Source organism: Anomaloglossus baeobatrachus, chromosome 3 (assembly GCF_048569485.1).
Source record: "Anomaloglossus baeobatrachus isolate aAnoBae1 chromosome 3, aAnoBae1.hap1, whole genome shotgun sequence".
NCBI classification, from domain to species: domain Eukaryota; kingdom Metazoa; phylum Chordata; class Amphibia; order Anura; family Aromobatidae; genus Anomaloglossus; species Anomaloglossus baeobatrachus.
Genome location: NC_134355.1, coordinates 251,302,130 through 251,323,908, shown reverse-complemented (window position 1 = coordinate 251,323,908; position 21,779 = coordinate 251,302,130). Strand labels below are relative to the sequence as shown.

Sequence of the window (21,779 nt, the reverse complement as noted above, 5' to 3'; positions counted from 1 at the left end):
ATAACTGGTTGGACCATACATATTCTGTTAATATGAAAGGAATTGCCCAACTTGTTTTCTTTTTTAGAATTTTAGAAGGTAATGCATGAGCTGCACCTGCCGTGCCTGGAAGCAGCCTTTGACCTTAAGACCCTAAGGAAAATCTTAGTCTTGAATGTTTGCTATACTGAGCCGGGTTGTTCATCTGCATGGTTTTTCTCTAGAAACTTCCACATAAGTAATATAAATGACCTGGAGATTTGACACTCACATTGCTCTTTAAGTAGATTACTTGGCTTTGTGCTAAATTCTTGTTGACCTTTGGAACCATTACCTGCTTTGTAAAAGCATATCTTATGTGATAAGTGTTGCATAGAGTATGGCTAAGAATCAGGTAACATGTTCACCAAATATGTGCATATGATTTCACTACATAGCAAGATACGGATATGATATTTACGAGACTATAGATACATGGATTCAATGAGTGGAAGTAATCCTTATTTCTTCTCATGTTTAAGTTTAAAGTGAAACTGTCAGGTGTAATATGCACTCAGAACCATGAGTTCTGGGTACATATTGCTTATTCCTATCTTACCGTCCCTGTATCTAGTAGCATAGGTAAAGAGATCTTTGGAGAAAGTGTTTCTAAGATCTTTTATCATATGCTAATGAGCAAGGGGACTAGTCGCAAGTGTGTTAGTTCCTCATTCCACCCTCTTAGCATGGCAGCACATCCACAGGGGCATGCTAACATGCTAATCAATGCAGCATCACCAGCGGTGACACGCGTATGTGTCCTCTGTGACCACTGATTATAATGCCGGGCACTTCCGGTCATGCGCAGTATGGAAGAGTGTACACGTCCTGACCTCATAGAGGTCTAGTGCACATGACTGGAAGTGCTGGGACTTCTGAACAGCAGACAGAGGTACGCGCGGCCCCACTGGTGATGCTGCATTGAATAGCATGTTAGTACACCCCTGGGGGCATACTAACATGCTAAGAGGGCTGAGTGAGCGCAGAAACTAACGCCCTGGCGACTAGTCGCTGGCCTCATTAGCATATTATAAAAGATCTTTAGAAATACATTTTCTAAAGATCTCTTTATCTATGCTAGTGTATACAGGGACCGTTAGGCAGGGATTAGCAATATGTACCCAGAACTGCTCATTCTTTTTTAAGCAAATGCGATATTTCTCAGATATCTGGAATGTTGTGCTTGCAGTATATAACTATACATATACACTACTCACAAAAAGTTAGATATTTTTTGCTTTCAGGTGAAATTTATGTAAAACGCAAAAAGCATTTAAAGTGAACCTGTCAGGTCCACTAGCAGTTCTTTGTGCATATCAATAATCCCTCCCTTACAGTCCATGCATCTAGTAGCACAAATAAACAGATCTTTAGAAAAAGTATTTCTAAAGATTGAGATGCTGATGATAGCTGTGACTAGTCGTAGGGGCGTTATTTCCCTGGCTAGGATGCCCACTTAGCATGTTATCACTCCTTTGTGGGCATGATAACCTGCTTTGCAATACCCAGCTTCATAGCATTGCGATACTAAGCCAAGAGGAGTAGTGCGCATGACCGGATGTGCTGACTACTTCCGATCATCGGCAGTAAGCGTCTTTGAAGCCAAACATGCATACACCTGGTGTCCAAGACGTCCAATGCTGATGACTGCAATATCGGTGGTGACCACCATTTCTGCTCAGCATGAACTGAATTTCATCAGTGAACATCACTGAGGCTCACTGCTACCTCACCTAGCAAGACAATGACGCCTGCCTGATGGTGTGGGCAGGTACCCTTTGACAGCGTTGGGCAAGTAGACCACGCTAATGTAAATGATTGAGAGGTCTAACGTGACACTTTAATGCCTCTCACCTCGCTTATATGTGCCTGGAGTTGTGTGGCATTCATCATCCAGTTCCAAAGGGCATTGTTTGCAATGAAACGGTCATCAGTGTTGCATGTGGCCAAAGGATGTCCACTTCTATGTCTCTCTTCCAGTCTCTCTGTATCTGTTTATGCCTACTAATGACACTATGTGACACTCTAAGCTTATGTGACACTCTAAGCTCAGTGGCCTCCTCCGTCTGAGAACATTCTAAAAGCCTCGCAATAGGGCGTTACTGTTGATCAATTTTTAGGTCTTGCCTTGGTCTCATGATGTCAAAATGTGAGCAGCATTATGATGAGGATTGTTTAAAGACCAATTCTAATTGAGCCCTGAATTTTGTTGGTCGATTCATGGATAAAATATCTGTTTTGAGTTTTGCTATTAAGCTCCTTGTTTGAGAACAGCAAGTTGTGCAAAAAGTACTGAAACATTAAACAGTTGGACATGTGCGTTCAAACCTATACAGGAGGTCCCATTAAGTTCACCTGAAAAGGTTGGAGGGCATTTTAGAATCCTCCTGGAATTTCACCGAAAGCCAAATATTCTTAATTATTTGTGAGTAGTGTATATAGTACATACACATGATAAGCTATAACCTTAAAACTACCTCTACCTGTCCATTCAGACATGGACTCCACAAGACATCTGAAAGTCTTGTGCTTCCGACACATTTACACTGCTTGCTGCCCTTGACAAGTGGCATTGTCACAACATAACCATTCTTTTACTGGTTATGGCTGATGTTCTGTTCTGTATGGAACCATTAGAAAGGCCGAAATTCATGACTGAGAAACTCCTTGTTATGGTTTAATTAAAAAAAGTGAACATTTCACTCCCTGACATTTTTCTTTTCTCTGCTTGCAGGATGGTTCACTGGGAAACATTGACGATCTCGCTGAACAGTACGCTGATTATTACAACACCTGCTTTACGGACGTGTGTGAGAGGATGGAGGAACTGCGCAAGCGCCATGTCTCCCAGGACCTTGATGAGGTAAGGCGCTAGTTATTGTTGTACTCCAATATGGACCTTGACATGTTGCAAAATTAATAAGACATTTTTCAAAGATATGCAGAGTGTTAATTAGAAGAAAATAAGAAATATACGCTGTCAAAGGATTTTATTCATCATCATTTCCATCTGTCTGTAAAGGTACTGTCACACATAACGAGATCGCTAGCGAGATCGCTGCTGAGTCACCGTTTTGGTGACGCAGTAGCGATCCCGTTAGCGATCTCGTTATGTGTGACACTTACCAGCGCTCAGGCCCCTGCTGTGAGATCGCTAGTCGTTGCTGAATGGTCCAGGTCATTTTCTTCAAAGGTGATGTCCTGCTGGGCAGGACACATCGCTGTGTTTGACACTGTGTGACAGGGTCACAGTGCACTGCTGAGATCGTTATACAGGTCGCTACTGCGAACTGTATTGTTCCTGCATCGTTGGTAAGATCTGACTGTGTGACATCTCACCTGCGACATCCCAGCGACTTACCAGCGATCCCTATCAGGTTGCATCGTTTTCAGGATCGCTGGTAAGTCGTTGTGTGTGACTGGGCCTTAAATCTTCAATTCTCTACCTTAAGAATGATTGTTTTCCTAAGTTCCCAGGAGATATTGGATTTACTGCCTTAGTACGTTCTTTACTTCGTTACCAGTACAATGCCTAGCAAACACAAAGCAACCAGCAGGTAATTTAAATCCAAAAACACCCAAATTATATTTTTCATATCAACTCTAAGAATCATATGTATCCCTGGTAAACTTCTGTGCTTTTTCGGGTCTGATTCCTACCCAGTTGAGCCAAACAAAGTCTGACACTGTGCACCCCTGCCGATTAGCGGTTATCTGTCTCAGCGGCACGTGGAAATGCTCAGATCCAGAGCTACCCCATCTTCTGATCACGGCCGGGTACTGCACATCCGCCTCCTATTCATTTGAATGACAGGCAGATGTGCAGTACTTGGCCTCTGCTGCTATCAAAAAACAGGGCAGCTGCAGAACTGAGCATTTGCGGCTGCCGTCGCCACCAAGAGCAGCTTGATCGGCAGGGGTGCGGGGTGTCGGACCCCGGCTGATAAGACATTAATGACCTATACTAAGGATAGGCAATCAATGTAAAAGTAGTGGACAACCTCTTTAAAGTTTAGGATTTATCCATGAAAAATGAAAACACCTGGTGCCTTGTATTTTCTCATCTAAAATGATTATACAGTGAGAAAATGAATCAATATAAGATACTACACTGTGATCCAGGCTGTACAGATATTTAGGCTAGGTGGAGGTAAGTTCTTTTTTGGAAAGTGCAGATGTTAAAGTTAATTTGGATACATTTTATTCAGTGAAAGTAAAAGCATACACTGTGCATATTAATATTTTCATTTCACATTTCTATTATCAGTAATGTGAAAACACGTAGAGGAAGAAGTTTTAAAGCCGAATGTTCAGCTTTCAGAGACAGAAAGCAATTTGCGTAAATCGCTGACGATGTTTAAATGCTCAACATTAGGGTTGTAATTAAGCTCATGCTCGTCTTAGGGATGATTTGTTCTTACAACCTGTTCTGTTGCATTCACATTTGGAAGCTGCAGATAGTGCCTCTGGCTGCCTGCTCTTCACAGCAGACAAACTTACTTACAGATAAGTGAAATAAAAGGAGTGTATAAATCAGGTTAAGCCAGGCCTGATATATAGCAGGTTTAATGGAAGGCAACGGCGGATCTGGCTGCCGCTCTACAGTATATGCTCTGTATTGTTCTTAGTGTACAGACAAGGCTCAGCCTCTGATGTCTGGTGGGACGGCTCTTCACTAAATATTGCATAGTGGGAAATAAAAAGCAAATCCTCAGGCAAACCTGCAATGTGAGGGAGTAGAGAAGGATCCAGTTTGAATTGTGGAGAGTCTTTGAAGTACATTAAAATCAGTTGGTTTTCATGAGCCACATATTGTCCATACACTTTTCATCCCCCTGCTTTGTGCATGGGTTACTGTGCACAAAGGGTTAGGAACCTTTTCACAGATCCCACTTCATTATTGATACATAATTTTGGTCTTTCTATAGTTATTATTCTCTATTGTACATTGTTGCTGTTGAGAATAGAGATATATGTATTCAGCTCATACTAGTATATATAGAATAGCTTAAGCCAGCTATACACATTAGATGGCTGTTGGCCAAACAATGCTTATGAACATTTGTCCGACCTGTGATCTCAGCCTTCTCCCTTACACAGGGGGGCTTCTTCAGCCAATCACTTCTGTGTTCTCTATGAGAAGGCTGTCGACTAAGGGTACCTTTTGGACAGGAGAAACAAGAAGCTTGACCATAAAGGCACTCACTCCACAAGGTATATAAAGGGTTAAAAAACAATTTTATTTGTGTACAAAATATTAAAACCAACAATAACAAACATGATAAAGTGCACAAAGTGTGATAAATCACCAAAGGCAACAAGCAATACCCAGTTGGTCTTCCTATAAAATTTATAATGAATTTTCCATAAGGTTCACAGGGATTGGATCTATATAAAAAATTGAATATCAAGCCGTTTACTTCATATCAAAAAGCACTGGAATTCAAACAATACAGTACAGACTTAATAACCTAATCATCAGAGGATAATATAGTACACTGATACTAGTACCTATAAGTCCTTGACTGGACCTCAGTTTGAGGCAGCAAAAAAAAAAAAAAAAAATCCTGACCCAGTAGTCAAAAGATCCAGATCCACTGATCTAAATATACACAATCCCTGTAATGATAAATACTTAGCTTATAATAAGGAAGACCTGGCCCAACGGGTGTCGCTTAGAGCAGCTTCATCAGGGGCAAGGAGTGTGATGACAGTGAAGTGTGAAGGGATTGTGTATATTTAGATCAGTGGATCTGGATCTTTTGACTACTGGGTCAGGATTTTTTTTTTTTTTTTTTGCTGCCTCAAACTGAGGTCCAGTCAAGGACTTATAGGTACTAGTATCAGTGTACTATATTATCCTCTGATGATTAGGTTATTAAGTCTGTACTGTATTGTTTGAATTCCAGTGCTTTTTGATATGAAGTAAACGGCTTGATATTCAAATTTTTATATAGATCCAATCCCTGTGAACCTTATGGAAAATTCATTATAAATTTTATAGGAAGACCAACTGGGTATTGCTTGTTGTCTTTGGTGCTTTATCACACTTTGTGCACTTTATCATGTTTGTTATTGTTGGTTTTAATATTTTGTACACAAATAAAATTGTTTTTTAACCCTTTATATACCTTGTGGAGTGAGTGCCTTTATGGTCAAGCTTCTTGTTTCTCTTGTCCAAAATGTGTTTTTGCTTGACGTGAGCACCCCCATGGTCATTATCTGAATTCCTTGGCTGTGCATTCTAAAGCTGTTGTTTTGGACTAAGGGTACCTTCACACTTTAGCGATGCAGCAGCGATCCGACCAGCGATCTGACCTCGTCAGGATCGCTGCTGCGTCGCTACATGGTCGCTGGTGAGCTGTCAAACAGGCAGATCTCACCAGTGACCAGCCCCCAGCCAGCAGCGACGTGCAAGCGACGCTCCGCTTGCACGGAGCCGGCGTCTGGAAGCTGCGGACACTGGTAACTAAGGTAAACATCGGGTATGGTTACCCGATGTTTACCTTAGTTACCAGCGCACACCGCTTAACTTAGCGTGTGCAGGGAGCAGGAGCCGGCACTGGCAGCGTGAGAGCTGCGGGAGGCTGGTAACGAATGTAAATATCGGGTAACCACCTTGGTTACCCGATGTTTACCTTGGTTACAGCTTACCGCAGGCTGTCAGACGCCGGCTCCTGCTCCCTTCACATTCAGGATTGTTGCTGTCTCGCTGTCTCACACAGCGATGTGTGCTTATCAGCGGGAGAGCAACAATAAAAAAAACGAACCAGCACTGTGTGTAACGAGCAGCGATCTCACAGCAGGGGCCAGATCGCTGCTCAGTGTCACACACAGCGAGATCGCTAATGAGGTCACAAAAAACGTGACTCAGCAGCGATCTCAGTAGCGATCTCGCTGTGTGTGAAGTACTCCTAACATGTTCGCCAGCTGCTTATCTCTGGGAGAACTATGCGATCGGCTGTCCCGAATCAGAGATGCTTAATCTGCATCTTTCTTGATCACTTTGCCAAACCTATTAGACCATTGACCGCATCCAGCCGACTATACTCTGTGTATGGGGGCCTTAACCTTTGTCAGGCTGCATAATTTTGCCAAAATTTCTCGACCCCTTATCTCGGAAGGGGGTGGAGATATTTTATTGAAATTTGGCCAATATATTCTGGACCAAAACTGCTGAGATGTCACGAAATTTCAGCCCTCTATGGCTTTTCGAAAAAAAAAAAAATTATTGCAATTTAAAAAGGGAATAGTTACAATTGTACCTATTCAGCCGGACGAAGGTTAAGGCTAAGTTGACATCTGGTAATTTCATTGTTCTGATCCATTATGGGAGCCGAACAATAAAATAAATGGTGGTGCCAGATCCATCCAATGATTGAAATCAGAAGTATCCAACACACCCCACTGACTATATAAGGCTATGTGCCCACGAGGACAGTGTGCTGCGGATATATCCGCAGGACATTCCGCAATAGCTCCCAGGAAACCGCAGCACAACTTTGTCTGTTTCCATGCTGCGGAATGTCCTGCGGATATGGTGCGGGTATTCTGCATTGAGGATACAGTACCATGGCTTCGGCACTGCATCCTCCATGCAGAACAAGTGCTGCAGTGATCGAGGGAGTTCATACTTACCTCCATCATGCAGCACCTTGCTTTCCGGTGGCTGTGTCACTCTGTCAGCGTCTGCAGGAGAAGGTGGGCGGGCCTGAACTAGCTCCGGCTGTCACATGACCGGAGCTCGTGCAGGCCCCGCCCACCTCTTCCTTCCTGTACCTGGATTCACCGCGCTCCTGTACACCGGATGGAGAAAGTGACTCCGGTGAGGAGTATATGGGACCCTACGGAGAAAGCCGCATGAATAATTGACATGCTGATTTTTCCACAGGGAAATCCGCATTATTTCCGCTGCGGAAAAATCCGCAGCGTGGGCACAGCAGTTCCCAAATGCCATAGAAATGGCTGGGGAGTAGCTGTGCTGCAGATTTTTGAAAAATCCGTGGAATTTCCGCAGCGTGGGAACATAGCCTAACAGGGTCCACTATGTTACCAGGCCACACTATTGTCTGGTATTTGTGGCAGAATGTGTGATGTGGTTGTGTGCCTCCAGCACAGTTGTGAATATAGCCGTAGCTGTGTTCACTTGTGTTTTCTGTGGCGCCTCCAGTACAGGTTATATCAAATGTGGAGTGAATAAAACAGTAGCATATTCAAAAATTATTTATTTTTTTTTTGAGAGGGGACATGCCCAACACTATGAAGAAACAAAGCTATTATAGTCAATGGAGTCTGTCAAGTGATAGATGTCTCTGGATTAAATTTGATTCCAATGATGGGGCAGGAAACTGGAAACATGGATGGTCTCTATATAACTTTTCAGTATTTATTACTCTTATATAGCACTTGATAGAGAATCTGAAAATGATGACATCTATCACTGTGTCTTTGTAGTGTGGGAGGAAACTGGAGTACATGGAGGAAACCCACACAAACAAGGGGAGAACATACAAACTCCTTGCAGATTGGAACCCAGGACCCAAGCGTTGTAAATCTACACTGCCTATCACTGAGCAGTGTTAACCACTGAGCCGCAGTGCAGTGTTATCCACTGAGCCACTGTGCTTTAGATACTAGTACTGTAGAATGGTTATCTGGTGGTCAGAAAGGAAGTTTTCTTTTCTTTGCTGTAGATATAAAAAGGTTAACCATAATAGTCGTATGTATTTTTCAGGCCCTGGTGTAAGAACAGCTTTGTGTGATTACTAATAATCCTAATACAGCCCGATAGAGGGTAGGGAGTCATTTGGCTTAGTAAATGTTGATGGAGGACATGTGGCAATACGTGGAATATTTGCTTAGTGAAGAGATAAATAAATCTTGGCACATAACCTCATTGTAATGTCTCCGTTCTATTCGGAATAATTAGTGTCTTACATCAGTGAGGAGCATTTATTCCTGCCAGTTCATTGCTAATATGCTTAGTGCCAAGTGCGGCTTGTTATCCGCTAATGTAATTTGCTCAGCGTGAGTTACATTTTTATTTACACTTCCATATTTATTGGAAGCTATTACTGTTCACTTTAGTACTATAATATTAAACACAATTGCCTTGCTGGTTTTTGCATACCGATGCTTTTATTCAGGCATGAATTCTATTAATGTGACTGTGCTATACATATAGGAATTTGAGTTCCCATATGGTTTTCACTAGGTGTGTATGAAAACAGAGCACTGCAGAGGGTGAGAATGAGAGGAATGGCTGAAGTGCATGATTGCTGAAGCTCTGGAGGGCATAGACGTCAGCTGCTGGATGAATGATCATGTAGCGGATGCCTCTCAACCTTCAGTCCACAATAAATGTTCATGTTCTACCCAGCAGAGCATCTCTACTATTTCACTAGAGCCCACGCTAATGACCGGCAGCTTCTTATCCCCTCTGGTGCTATGGGATAAAACCTGTCAGCCCCCATCTATATTCGATTATCACTTGTCTCTTAACGTCCCTCATCGTACAGTCTGCCACCGCTAATTGTCTGCAGCAGTCACATGACACTACAATGTCACATGCCTTGTTTGGAGCAGCAGCGCTGACAACCCTTGAACACTGTCACTACAGGGAGGGAGTACAAATTTATTTTTTTATATGGACCCTGAGTTGCCGGTGACCATCTGAAGGGACAGCGATAGAAGATGAACCCGCCGGAGGTTGAGTATAAGACTGGAGGCAGTGGACCTACATTTAAAGCACCAATTCTTTTTATAGTAAAAGGGCTCTAGCTCAGTGAAATTGGGAGAAAAGCGTCAGTACAGCAATTTTCAAATCTTGCCACAGATTCTCAATGAGATTTATGCCTGGACTGTGACTGGGCCATTCACACACATGAATATGCTTTGATCTAAACCACTCAATTGTAGCTCTGGCAGCATGTTTAGGGTCATTGTCCTTGTAGGTGAGCCTACACTCCAGTCTTATGTCTTTTGCAGCCTCTTACAGGTTTTCCTCCAGGATTGCCTTGTGTTTAGCTCCATCCATCTTCCTATCAACTCTTACCCGCTTCCCTGTCCCTGCTGACGAAAAGCATCCCCACAGTATGATGCTGCCACCACAATGTTTGACATTGGGAATGGTGTTTTCAGGTTGATGTGCAGTGTTAGTTCTGCTCCACGTAGAATTTTGCATTTAACCCAAAAATGTTCTACTTTGGTCTCCTATCACAGCACCTTCTTCCACATGCTAGCTCTGTCCCCTACATGATGTGGGGAAGAAGGTTCTTTGGTCAGAGTCCAGTGTAGTACCACAGAAGACTTGCAGCAGTAATTGCAGGATAAGGTGGTCCTATAAAGTATGGAATCGGGGGGGGCTGAATATAAATGCAGGTCACGTTTTTTTCAGATTTATATTTTTAAAACACTTAGAAAGCCATGTATAATTCCTTTACACTTCACAAATACTTCCTACTTAGTATTGGTATATTACCTTCCCAATAAAATACATTTTTGTGGGTGTAATGTGAAAAAAAATTGTATGAATACGTTTTCAAGGCACTGTAGCTAAGACAATTTAGCACAGTTTTTGCACAATAGCTTCAAGTTAAACCTAGTTTTATTACAATGTGGTTTATGTGGTCAGCCTTATCAGTCATAACAGGACAAGCAAATTTTCTGTTACAGAGCTGTATTTCCCTGCATAGAAGATAAGGCTATATTCACATGCCAGAAATCACTCATTAGAGCAGATCCAGCAGCAATCAGTTGGCCAAAAAGTTATGCAAACACAACTTTTTTTTGTCCATTATTAAATAACCGATTTCAGGTGGATTTGTTTTTTTTAACAGTGAAGTCTATGTAAACCGGATCATTTAATTAGCCATCCATTTTTCCTTCACTTATGAATGATCCATTTTATACTTACTGGATCAATTGCAATGGAAGATAAATAGCAATTTGTTAACGGATCCCTTTTTCATATACTTCATTGTTAGAAAAAACAGATCCATATTAAATCAGTACTTTAAAAACTGACAATTGTTGGGTTTGCAGATCTTTGCAGGATCCGTTCTAACAGATAATTACTGGACATGTGAACTTCGCCTAAGGCTGGGGCCACATGGGGATTACTGCGATCCCCTTGCATGAGACTCGGCTCGTGCTGGCAGTACAGCAGAGCCGAGTCTCATGCTTGTGTCCTTGCAACTGAGGTCCGTTCGTGCGAGCAGACCTCAGCTGCGGGGGGCGGGCCGGCACTCAGGAGGGGAGGGAGGGATTTCTCTCCCTCTCTCCTGCGTAGTCAGCTATAGCCATTCTCGCATTGCACTGGCAGTACACCGGTGTACCGCGAGTGCCGTGCGATTTTTCTCTCGCCCCATTCACTTGAATGGGTGCGAGAGAAAGAGTCTCGGCTTACAATCGCAGCATGCTGCGATTGTTTTCTCGGTCCGATTAGGGCTGAGAAAATAATCGCCCATGTGTGCTGACACACAGGCTAGAATTGGTCCGAGGGGAATGCGATGTTTTATCGCACTCCACTCGCACCGATTTTCTCGCCGTGTGGCTTAGCCCTAATAAAGATGGGAATTATTTCTCTCTTCTATTAGGAAAATGCGGCTCCTCCACTGGAAGCATTCCCAATACCCTTTAATTTAGTCTATAGAGCCTGAATGTGATCCTCTCCCCACGCTCTGCCTCAGTATGTGTACAAGAGAATCCAAGCCTAGTGATTTGTGATGGTCCTTCTTGGCCCATAGATATGCCATAAATGCTAATTGTGGGAAAACCCCTCCGTGCTACGGTATCTCCACTGTCTACACTGAAAGGCATGACAGCCTCTGTGCAGCGTACACAGTGGTGTTCTAGGAGTATCTGATGATGATTTGGCCTGAATGTCTTCTTTCTCTTACACAGCGTGGGGTGCCTTCCGCTCAGTATCCAGTGGTCTCCAAGTCCTCCATTTCTGTGAGCTCTCTGGCAGCTATTTGTTTAATATGAATCTGAATGATGCCCATCGCAGATGTTTGAGGCGCTATTATTGCTTTGTTGTACCTAGCGCCAAGGGATAGGGTTATTCGGTGTATTGTAGGGATTACTATAGTGAATAATATTCTGTGCCATGCTGTTAAGTATGCCAGCACTATTCTGGAATCCAAAACAAGACCCCCACAGAGGCTCACAATGGGGTCCATCCATCAATGCTTGGATTAGCTGAATGTTGGACCATCACAAAGTCATAAACACTTGCTGTCAGTGAATGTTTACTTGCACAGGCTGGAAACCAGTCCTGATAACATCCAACTGGTAATGGTTAACCGCTTACAAAGTATACATCTCTTGTAGTGAGCCATGTAACTGGGATGTGCACAAGCATAATTAGGCTAAGTTCACATTTCCGCTAAAATGTATCAGTCGAAATCCGCCGCTATGGTTAACAACGGAATCCGTTTAGCGGATTCCGTTGTCTCCCATGGACTTGCATTAGTGGCGGATTGCGACTGATGACCCTGCGTTGCGTCCGCTGCGTCGCGGTCCGTCGTTTTTTGACTGACCGCTGGGCGGGGAGCAACGCAGAATGTAACGTTTTTTGGGCCGTCAAAAACAACGCACCACGCAGGAATCAATCGCCATCCGTCACACTTGCAATGTATGTCTATGGTGCTGGATTCCGTCGTCATCCGTCTTACGACGGAATCCAGCTTTGGATTCCGTTATGCTCTACTGAGCATGCCCAGCATGTTTGGCACGCCCATTGGGCTGTCCCAAACACAAACGGATCATGACTGATCCGTCAAAAAAACGGACGCACAGCGGATGTAACGGACGCAACTGATCCATTTTTTCCACAGGATTCCTGTGAAAGGAATCCTGTGAAAAACACATCAGTTAAATCAGTTGACATCTAAAAAAACAACTGATCCGTTGCTGACGGACCTGACGGATTGAAAACAACGGAAGTGTGAACTTAGCCTGAGACATTTAGTAAGATTTCTTTGTTGTGCCAGAAATCTTAATGAAGCTACACAGTTCATCGTTCTTCCATTACTACCAAAGATTAGGCCCCTTGGCACCTGCTGTAAGGGTGGATATGAACTGTCATCTTGGATTGTGGGCGGCAGTAGAGCCTGGACAGAAGTCCTAGGCAAGGCACTGGGGGTAATTACCATATTCTTATCTTTCTGGTTCTTTAGTCCTTATTTCTTTTTGGTGAAGTAATATCGAGCTCCCTGTTATGAATATAGGCTGCATACATGCTCAGTAACTGTTTCAGATAGAAACTTAAGTCATTTTCCAAGAACTTTCCTTATATGAAACATTTTAGAGAAGTTAATGACCATAATACCAGACTCTAGACTTGTGTGTAATACTTGTTCTCTTTTCTGTGTTCATGGTGTCTGAGCTGACTTGCTTCTTGTATCTCCCTTCCGCTTTATGATTTTTCTCAGAGACCCAGTAGCTAGGCAGTGGAACCTGAATTCTGGGTATCCATGTGGGAAGTCATTCTCTCTAACAGTCGTAACTGACTCATGCACATTGTCTATAAAGCACCTCTCGCCTAAAAATGTCGTAAAGCAGGTTGGCCCTTCATTGTAATACCTTGGAGTTGAGTAAGGTAAAATGATTCCATGATATCACTGACTGCAGTAATATATAACAGTAAAACAGAAATCTACAGTAAATGTAGCGGTATTGACAGAGGAGTGCTGGAAGGAAGCAGTACCATCTTCGTATATACAATACCTGCTAACTGTTAGCACTAAGGCTATGTGCGCACGTGTGTGCATTCTGCACCGCAGTGTTTAAGTCACTGCATGTGCGTTCTGAAAGTTTGCGGACTGCAGAATTCCTGCAGAATTCGTGTGTTCTGGATGCTGCCTCTCCCATAGACAGTGAAGAAAGCATCCAGAACGCACAAAAGAAGTGACATGTTGCTTTTTAGAACGCAGCGTTTAGCCAGCATGCAAATCGCTGCGTTCTAAAATGCAACGTGCGGATGGAATTTGCACAATCTTCATAGATTGTGCTGGGGACGCAGGACGCATGCTTTTACGCTGCGGTGCAGAACGCAGCGTAAAAGCATAACAGGCAACGTGCGCACATGCCCTAACTGGCCACAAATGAGCTTCTTCTTTAAGGTCATTTAAAACCGCACTTCAAATGAGCCCAGAACAATCTGGAATTGATGCATCAGTGCACATTGGCTGCCTTTGTTATAGGTAGCACAGCTCTTATTTAGCTGTGACCGATGTGCTGCCTAGAACAATTATCTTTTCTGCAAACCTGTCAAATGAGTGCTTTGCATGTTTATCGGCTTCGACTGCAGCCGGTTTAGACCACTAGATTATCCGGAAATGAGCTTTCCTAGGAATGATCGTTCACGATAATCATGCAATGTAATGACTTCTTAATATGGCAAACTGTACTATTTCTCTACATAGTACTAAAATTAGTTGTGTGAGCTCTAAGGGGATAGGCCACTACTTTACAAGTCCCTTTCATGTGAATGAACTAACATAGATAAGCACTTTATTAAATCCCTTAATTTTCCAAATCCTGCTGTACCTGACCTGCTTCTCTGGACTGAGACTCTCCTACATGTCACTTTGGATTCTCCCTCAGCAATGGGTTCTGGAAACTGATGGGTGGGCAGGGCTTGGCTCACGGGTGGGTAGGGCTTGGCTCACTGGTGAGGGGGGCTCCATTCAGCTCATGTTCCTGTGCATGCCGCGCTGAAGACACAGCTCTCCCTGCAGACACAGCCCCTTGTATTGGTATATACTGTAAACAGCAGCGTTTATATTCATGTACACACACTGCTGTATACACTGACAATTTATATACACCCTGCTGTATTCACTCCATTAGAACTATCCCGTCTGTCTTCTCCATCCATCGTCATGGCTGTTCTGGTGCTTTGTGCATTACCTCTATTTCCCTGTAGCAGTGTCTCGCACAGGAGCTCATGCTGGCCCTGTGTGTCATGCTGGGGGAGGAGTGAGAGAGGCATAGGCGGAGTTACAGGGGCTTGCTCACTGCTGGCTTGCAGTTCAGCACAAGGCATTATGGGAAAGATAGTAAAAAGGGAGCAGACGATTCTGGAGAGTTAAGGCCCCTTTACACACTGAGACTTTCAGCGATCCCACCAGCGATCCCAACCTGACTGGGATCGCTACAAAGTCTCTGGTGAGTCTCTGGTGAGCTGTCAAACAGGCAAACCTGGCCAACGACGCAACAGCGATCCGGACCTGCAGAACGACCTAGCTAGTCAAACACTGGAAACGAGTGATGTCACAATATCTGTCAATCACTATTCTCTGTCAGTCGGTCTCTCCCTCTCGGTCTCCATTCTCTCTCTGTTGGTCCGTCACTATCTCTGTCCCTCTCTCACAGTCTGTCGGTCATTTTCCCCTCCTCTCTCATACTCACCGATCCCCGGCGCGGCACTGCACGGCATTCACACTGCTCCGGCGGCTTTTACTATTTTGAAAAAGCCGGCCGCTCATTAAACAATTTTGTATTCCCTACTTTCCCCGCCCACAGGCGCCTATGATTGGTTGCAGTGAGACACGCCCCTACGCTGAGTGACAGGTGTCTCACTGCACCCAATCACAGCAGCCGGTGGGTGTGTCTATACTGTGCAGTGAAATAAATAATTAAATAATTAAAAAAAACGGCGTGCGGTCCCCCCCAATTTTAATAGCCGCCAGATAAAGCCATACGGCTGAAGGCTGGTATTCTCAGGATGGGGAGCTCCATGTTATGGGGAGCCCCCCAGCCTAACAATATCAGCCAACAGCCGCCCAGAATTGCCACATACATTATATGCGACAGTTCTGGGACTGTACCCGACTGTTCCCGATTTGCCATGGTGCGTTGGCAAATCGGGGTAATAAGGAGTTATTGGCAGCCCATAGCTGCCAATAAGTCCTAGATTAATCATGGCAGGCGTCTCCCCGAGATACCTTCCATGATTAATCTGTAAATTACAGTAAATAAACACACACAACTGAAAAAATCATTTATTAGAAATAAAAAACAAACACATTCCCTCATCACCAATTTAATCAGCCCCAAAAAACCCTCCTTGTCCGGCGTAATCCACGGACCTCCAGCGTCGCTTCCAGCTGTGCTGCATGGAGGTGACAGGAGCAGCAGAAGACACCGCCGCTCCTGTCACCTCCACGCAGCTAATGAAGACAGCCGCGCGATCGGCTGAGCTGTCACTGAGGTTACCCGCTGTCACTGGATCCAGCGGTGGCCGCGGGTAACCTCAGTGACAGCTCAGCTGATCGCGCTGCTGTCATCATTAGCTGCGTGGAGGTGACAGGAGCGGCGGTGTCTTTTCTGCTGCTCCTGTCACCTGCATGCAGCTGAGCTGGAAGCGACGCTGGAGGTCCGTGGATTACGCCGGACAAGGAGGGCTTTTTGGGCTAATTAAATTGGTGGTGAGGGAATTTGTGTTTTTTATTTCTAATAAATGATTTTTTTCGGGTGTGTGTTTATTTACTGTAATTTACAGATCAATCATGGAAGGTATCTCGGGGAGACGCCTGACATGATTAATCTAGGATTTAGTGGCCGCTATGGGCTGCCAATAACTCCTTATTACCCCGATTTGCCAACGCACCAGGGCAAATCGGGAAGAGCCGGGTACAGTCCCAGAACTGTTGCATATAATGTATGCGGCAATTCTGGGCGGCTGCTGACTGATATTGTTAGGCTGGGGGGCTCCCCATAACGTGGAGCTCCCCATCCTGAGAATACCAGCCTTCAGCCGTATGGCTTTATCTGGCTGCTATTAAAATTGGGGGGGACAGCACGCCGGTTTTTTTAATTATTTATTTATTTCACTACACAGTATAGACCCGCCCAGCGGCTGCTGTGATTGGGTGCAGTGTGACACCTGTCACTCAGCGTGGGGGCGTGTCTCACTGCAACCAATCATAGGCGCCTGTGGGCGGGGAAAGTAGGGAATACAAAATTGTTTAATGAGCGGCCGGCTTTTTCAAAATAGTAAAAGCCGCCGGAGCAGTGTGAATGCCGTGCAGTGCCGCGCCGGGGATCGGTGAGTATGAGAGAGGAGGGGAAAATGACCGACAGACTGTGAGAGGGACAGAGATAGTGTTGGACCGACAGAGAGAGAATAGAGACCGAGAGGGAGAGACCGACTGACAGAGAATAGTGATTGACAGACATTGTGACACATCACTCTTTTTTTTCCAGTGTTTTAAGTCCCCTTTACACACTGAAACCTTGCTGCACAGCGGGAAACAAAGGACCAAAGAATGGTCCTGAACGATTTGTAGCGATCAGCAACTTCACAGCAGGGGCCAGGTCGCTGATGTGTTTCACACACTGCAATGTCGCTGGGGAGGTCGCTATTACGTCACAAAACCGGTGACGTTACAGTGATATCGTTTGCGATGTTGCAGTGTGTAAAGCCACCTTAAGGCTACGTTCACACATCAGTTTTTTTCCATCAGGCACAATCCGGAAAAAAACTGATAAAATGGATCCGGCGCTGGATCCGTTTTATCCCCATTGATTTGTATTAGCGCCGAATTGTGCCTCATGGCCTTGCATTGCATCCGGCTTTTGACGGATCCGGCGTAATTACTCAATGCGGCGGCCGGATGGAACGTCTCATTGAACGTTTTTTGTCTCTGAAAAAAAAAACATGATTTACAATGGAAGCCTATGGACGCTGGATCCAGCGAGATGTTGCAATAAACGGATGCGGCCGCCGGATCCGTTTTTTTAAACTGAGCATGCTCCAATTTATTAAAAAAAACGGACGGAACGGATGCAAAAAAAACTGATGCGCCGGATCCGTTTTTTGACTGATCAGGTATACCGGATCCATAAACAAAAGGATCGGGCACATCAGTTTTTGCATATTCTGCACAGGATCCGTTGCATCAGGCACACGCCGGATTGTGCCTGATGCCAAAAAACTGATGTGTGAACGTAGCCTTAGTAATCGCTAGGAGTCCAGAGCTGCTGCCAGGGCACAGGGTGCCGTAAGGCATAAAACAACATGAAACTTGGCAGATTTAGGGGCATTATCCTTAAGCATTTATGGTAAACCTAGTAAATGAGTCAGGGTCGCGGACAACCTCTTTTATACTTATACGACCATTTTCTTTGTCACCAGTTCTATATCAATCTAAATTGATATGTGCATATTAATCTGATGATTTTGAAGTACAATTACAGGATTATATTGGGGTTAAGTGACTGGCGTGGTGAGAATCACACGTGTGAAGCTTTTGGCATAGTATCTCAATCACTTCAGGCCATGTGGTTTCCTACTAGACAGTATGCAGTAACTGGAATAGAGGCCATTTATTGGAGCCAATCAACCAGTGATATTCATTGGATGACATTCATGTAGCTGGCTAGTTGGTGTCAACTTGGCAATGTCCTAATCTGAGGAGCCAACCATGGGATTTTTCCCTAACACAGGAATGATTAAAGCTACAGAACTCATTACTTTCTATTCTGAATAAACCGGGAAATGCACATTGATAACATTACATGTATCCAACTTTTATCACTATAGGAAAATTTTGTTTTCCTATTGTCTAGAAATGCAAGAAATCCTGGTACTTTTTGTTTTGCGTCCTCAGCCAAGCGATGGTTTAGCCGATAATTTGGTTAGTAGCAGTCATGGCCTTCTTTCTCATACACAGCTCTTGTTGGGCTGAGCGCTCCTCTGTTCTGAGATAGCCGCTACTAGACCTTTTCTGGCGGTAGTATCCCAGGAAGAATAAAATAGGCAATCCGAAATGGGCATACTGGATCCATAAAGACCCGACAGACATTTGTCGAGGCCCCCCATACACCTCAGACCTTTGGTCTAACCTGCTTATATCTCTGAGGGGCGTAAAGTAAACCTGTCAGGTGCAATATGCACTCAGAACCATGAGCAGTTCTGTGTGCACATTGCTAATCCCTGCCTAACTGTTAAAGCATCTAGTAGGACACACAAAAATCTTTAGCAAATATATTTCTAGAGATCCTTTAATGATATTCTAATGAGCGCAGGGTTTAATCGTAAGAGCGTTACTTCCTGTACTCATTCCTCCCTCTTAGCATGTTAGCAAGCCCACAGGGGCGTGCTAACATGCTATTCAATGGCCTTTACCCAGCGTCATCAGCGGTGACGTGCATACCTATCCGCTGTCACTGCTGATCAGAACATTGAATAGCATGTTAGCACGTCCCTGTGGGCGTGCTAACATCCTAAGAGGGCGAAATGAGCATGGGAACTAACGCCCTTACGACTAGTTCATACGCTCATTAGCATATGATAAAGGCTCTTTAGAAATACTTTTTCTAAAGAGCCCTTTATCTATGCTAGTATATACGGGGACGGTTAGGCAGGGATTAGCAATATACACCCAGAACTACTCATGGTCTTGGGTACATACAGGACCTGACAGGTTCCCTTTAAGTGGAAGCTCCAGCCTCGTGAATCAGGATATCCTCGTGTATCACATTCTGATTCATGGCAGCATATGTCCCCTGTACATTAAAGGATTCGGCCTCTGCAAACTCGCTAATTATAGTTCTTGTTTTTTGTGTGCGTTTTTTTCCATCTGAGCGCCATACTTTACAAAAGAAATATGTTTTCAGTCATTTAGCAAAAAAGTCTCCTAGATATGACTTGATCCTGTATGTGTCATTATACAACCATAATATAATCATGTAAGTAACCTTTTCCATATTTTTTGAACACTGGAAGATTAATCCCAAAAATAAAAGCCGTATTTATGTTTGGTATTTTCTGACTACACAGGAAGGAAATAGCTGAGGTATAATAACTAAGTGCTATAAACTATCATTTAAAGGAGTCATGCTGTCTCTTATGTTTCATGGACGTCTTTTCTGCTCGCTATATACATAGCCCAGCTGAAGTCACAGAGCAGTTAGGCTAGTCTAGTTAATTGAAAACAAGATTGTCCTGCATGTGGTGTACCCAGAGGGTCAGTCAGTATTTAGGGCACCTTGATGTATATGCACCATATGAGATCAATCTCACCAGTTGCATTGTGGTTATAATAAATTAGCAGCTCAGGGTGGGCCATGGGTGCAGTTCAGTATGATTTGTGTGTCTGCTTTGTGATAAATGAGGCCAGTCTCCATAGGAATGAATGTGGGCGCATGAGACATTATTGATGTGTCAAGCTGTATTGTATTCATTATTAGACCTCATGTGCTCTCGGGAAAACGGCAATTCACAACTTCAGACGGATTGGAGTATGAGTTAAGAATAGCACAATAGGAAACTGGAGCAAGAGCTGCCGTTCCAGATTTGCACTTGTCATCGCAATTGTGTACATAGTAATGGCTTTATTTCTTGGTAGGTGTACATTGTGCTGGAGGAATGCTACTGCTTCTTTTAGCTAATTCTCTGGAATGCAAACCAACAATCTTGCTGGATTGTCCTTTCCTCTGCATGTTTGTATGTATGTTTTCCTATTAGTTCAGCATAGCTACACCCCATTGATGTCATACCATTTCACCAGTGATTTTGGAGCCATTCCCCTGCTATTAGGCCATACCTTCATCTTCTGCACTGTAAATATGTAATCTGCTGGGCGTAAGATTGACATGACTGCTCTGGGAGTAGGAGGCGGTGATGTCACAATGATTTTTACTAAATGAGAAACTCCCCACTGCTTCATCTAACAGTTTCCACTCTGCTACAACTGCTTAATGCTTCTGCCAGCCTCGGGGAAGTATTAAGGCGTGTATAGGGGGCCACAAGTGTACAGTTGGCTCAGACGCTGAGCTCCCTCTAAACGTGGTAGAGGTCGGTGATGTTAAAACACCAGCAATTGCGCCAAAGTCTATGGAAAATGGGGATTTCTAGACCCCACTTTGCGTTTTAAAACGCTACGTTTAATTTGCATATTTTGCGGCAAAAAACATGCGTTCAAAGAAGCAGCATGTCAATTGTTTTTGCCATTTTGGGTGCGTTTTGCTAACATTGAAGTCAATGAGAAATGGCAAAAACCAAGATTCCTTCAAATTCCTGCGTTTTACCTGCTTTTTATGTGCAGAAAACATGCGTTTTGGACATTAAAATAATGATTTCATATGTCCCTTTACACACACACATAGTCCGACAATTAAATTAAAGAAAAATAATAATTTATTGCTATTTTTCCAATAAATAGTATATTACCGCTATAATTTTATTCAATATTTCTATTTTCCTAATTATTACTAAAATTCTGTTCCTTTTTTTTCTTTTTTTTCGTTGTTTGACTGTTTAAACTTTATTTAGGAGTGTCTTGATGTTCAAAACGCAAGGAGAACGCAAAGTGCGGTCTTAGCCTAAGGCTATGTGCGCACGTTGCGTACTGTCCCTGCAGAAATTTTTGCAGTGATTTGAACAGCACACGTGTGCTTCAAATCGCTGCGGAAAGAGTCCGTAATAAAAAAAAAAAGCCGATTCCATGCGCTCTGAGTGCAGCCCCTCCCATAGACAGAGCGGGACCTGCATGCAGAGCGCACGAAAGAAGTGACATCTCACGCCACGTGCGCACGTCTCCTGCATAATCTTCATAGATTATGCTGGGGACGCAGGACACATGCAGTCACGCTGCGGTGCAGATCGCAGCGTAACTGCATGCAATTACGCAACGTGCGCACATAGCCTAAGGGTGACTATACATCACCCTTGGTAGAAGTGAGGTGATTGTGGTGAGAAATTTGCCCTATGTGGAAATAGAAGTGTTTCTGCTAGACTACAGTGTTCT

General features: G+C 43.9%; 1 protein-coding gene across 2 annotated transcripts in view; it reads left to right on the top strand.

The window, feature by feature from the left end:
- The window catches only part of SASH1 (SAM and SH3 domain containing 1), a 243,539-nt gene that overhangs the window by 37,783 nt on the left and 183,977 nt on the right, over nucleotides 1–21,779 (top strand). For both annotated transcript variants that reach the window (XM_075339794.1, XM_075339793.1), the window contains exon 2: nucleotides 2,753–2,881. In XM_075339794.1, coding sequence (XP_075195909.1) covers nucleotides 2,753–2,881 — 129 coding nt within the window. The remainder of the gene's footprint in view (nucleotides 1–2,752; nucleotides 2,882–21,779) is intronic.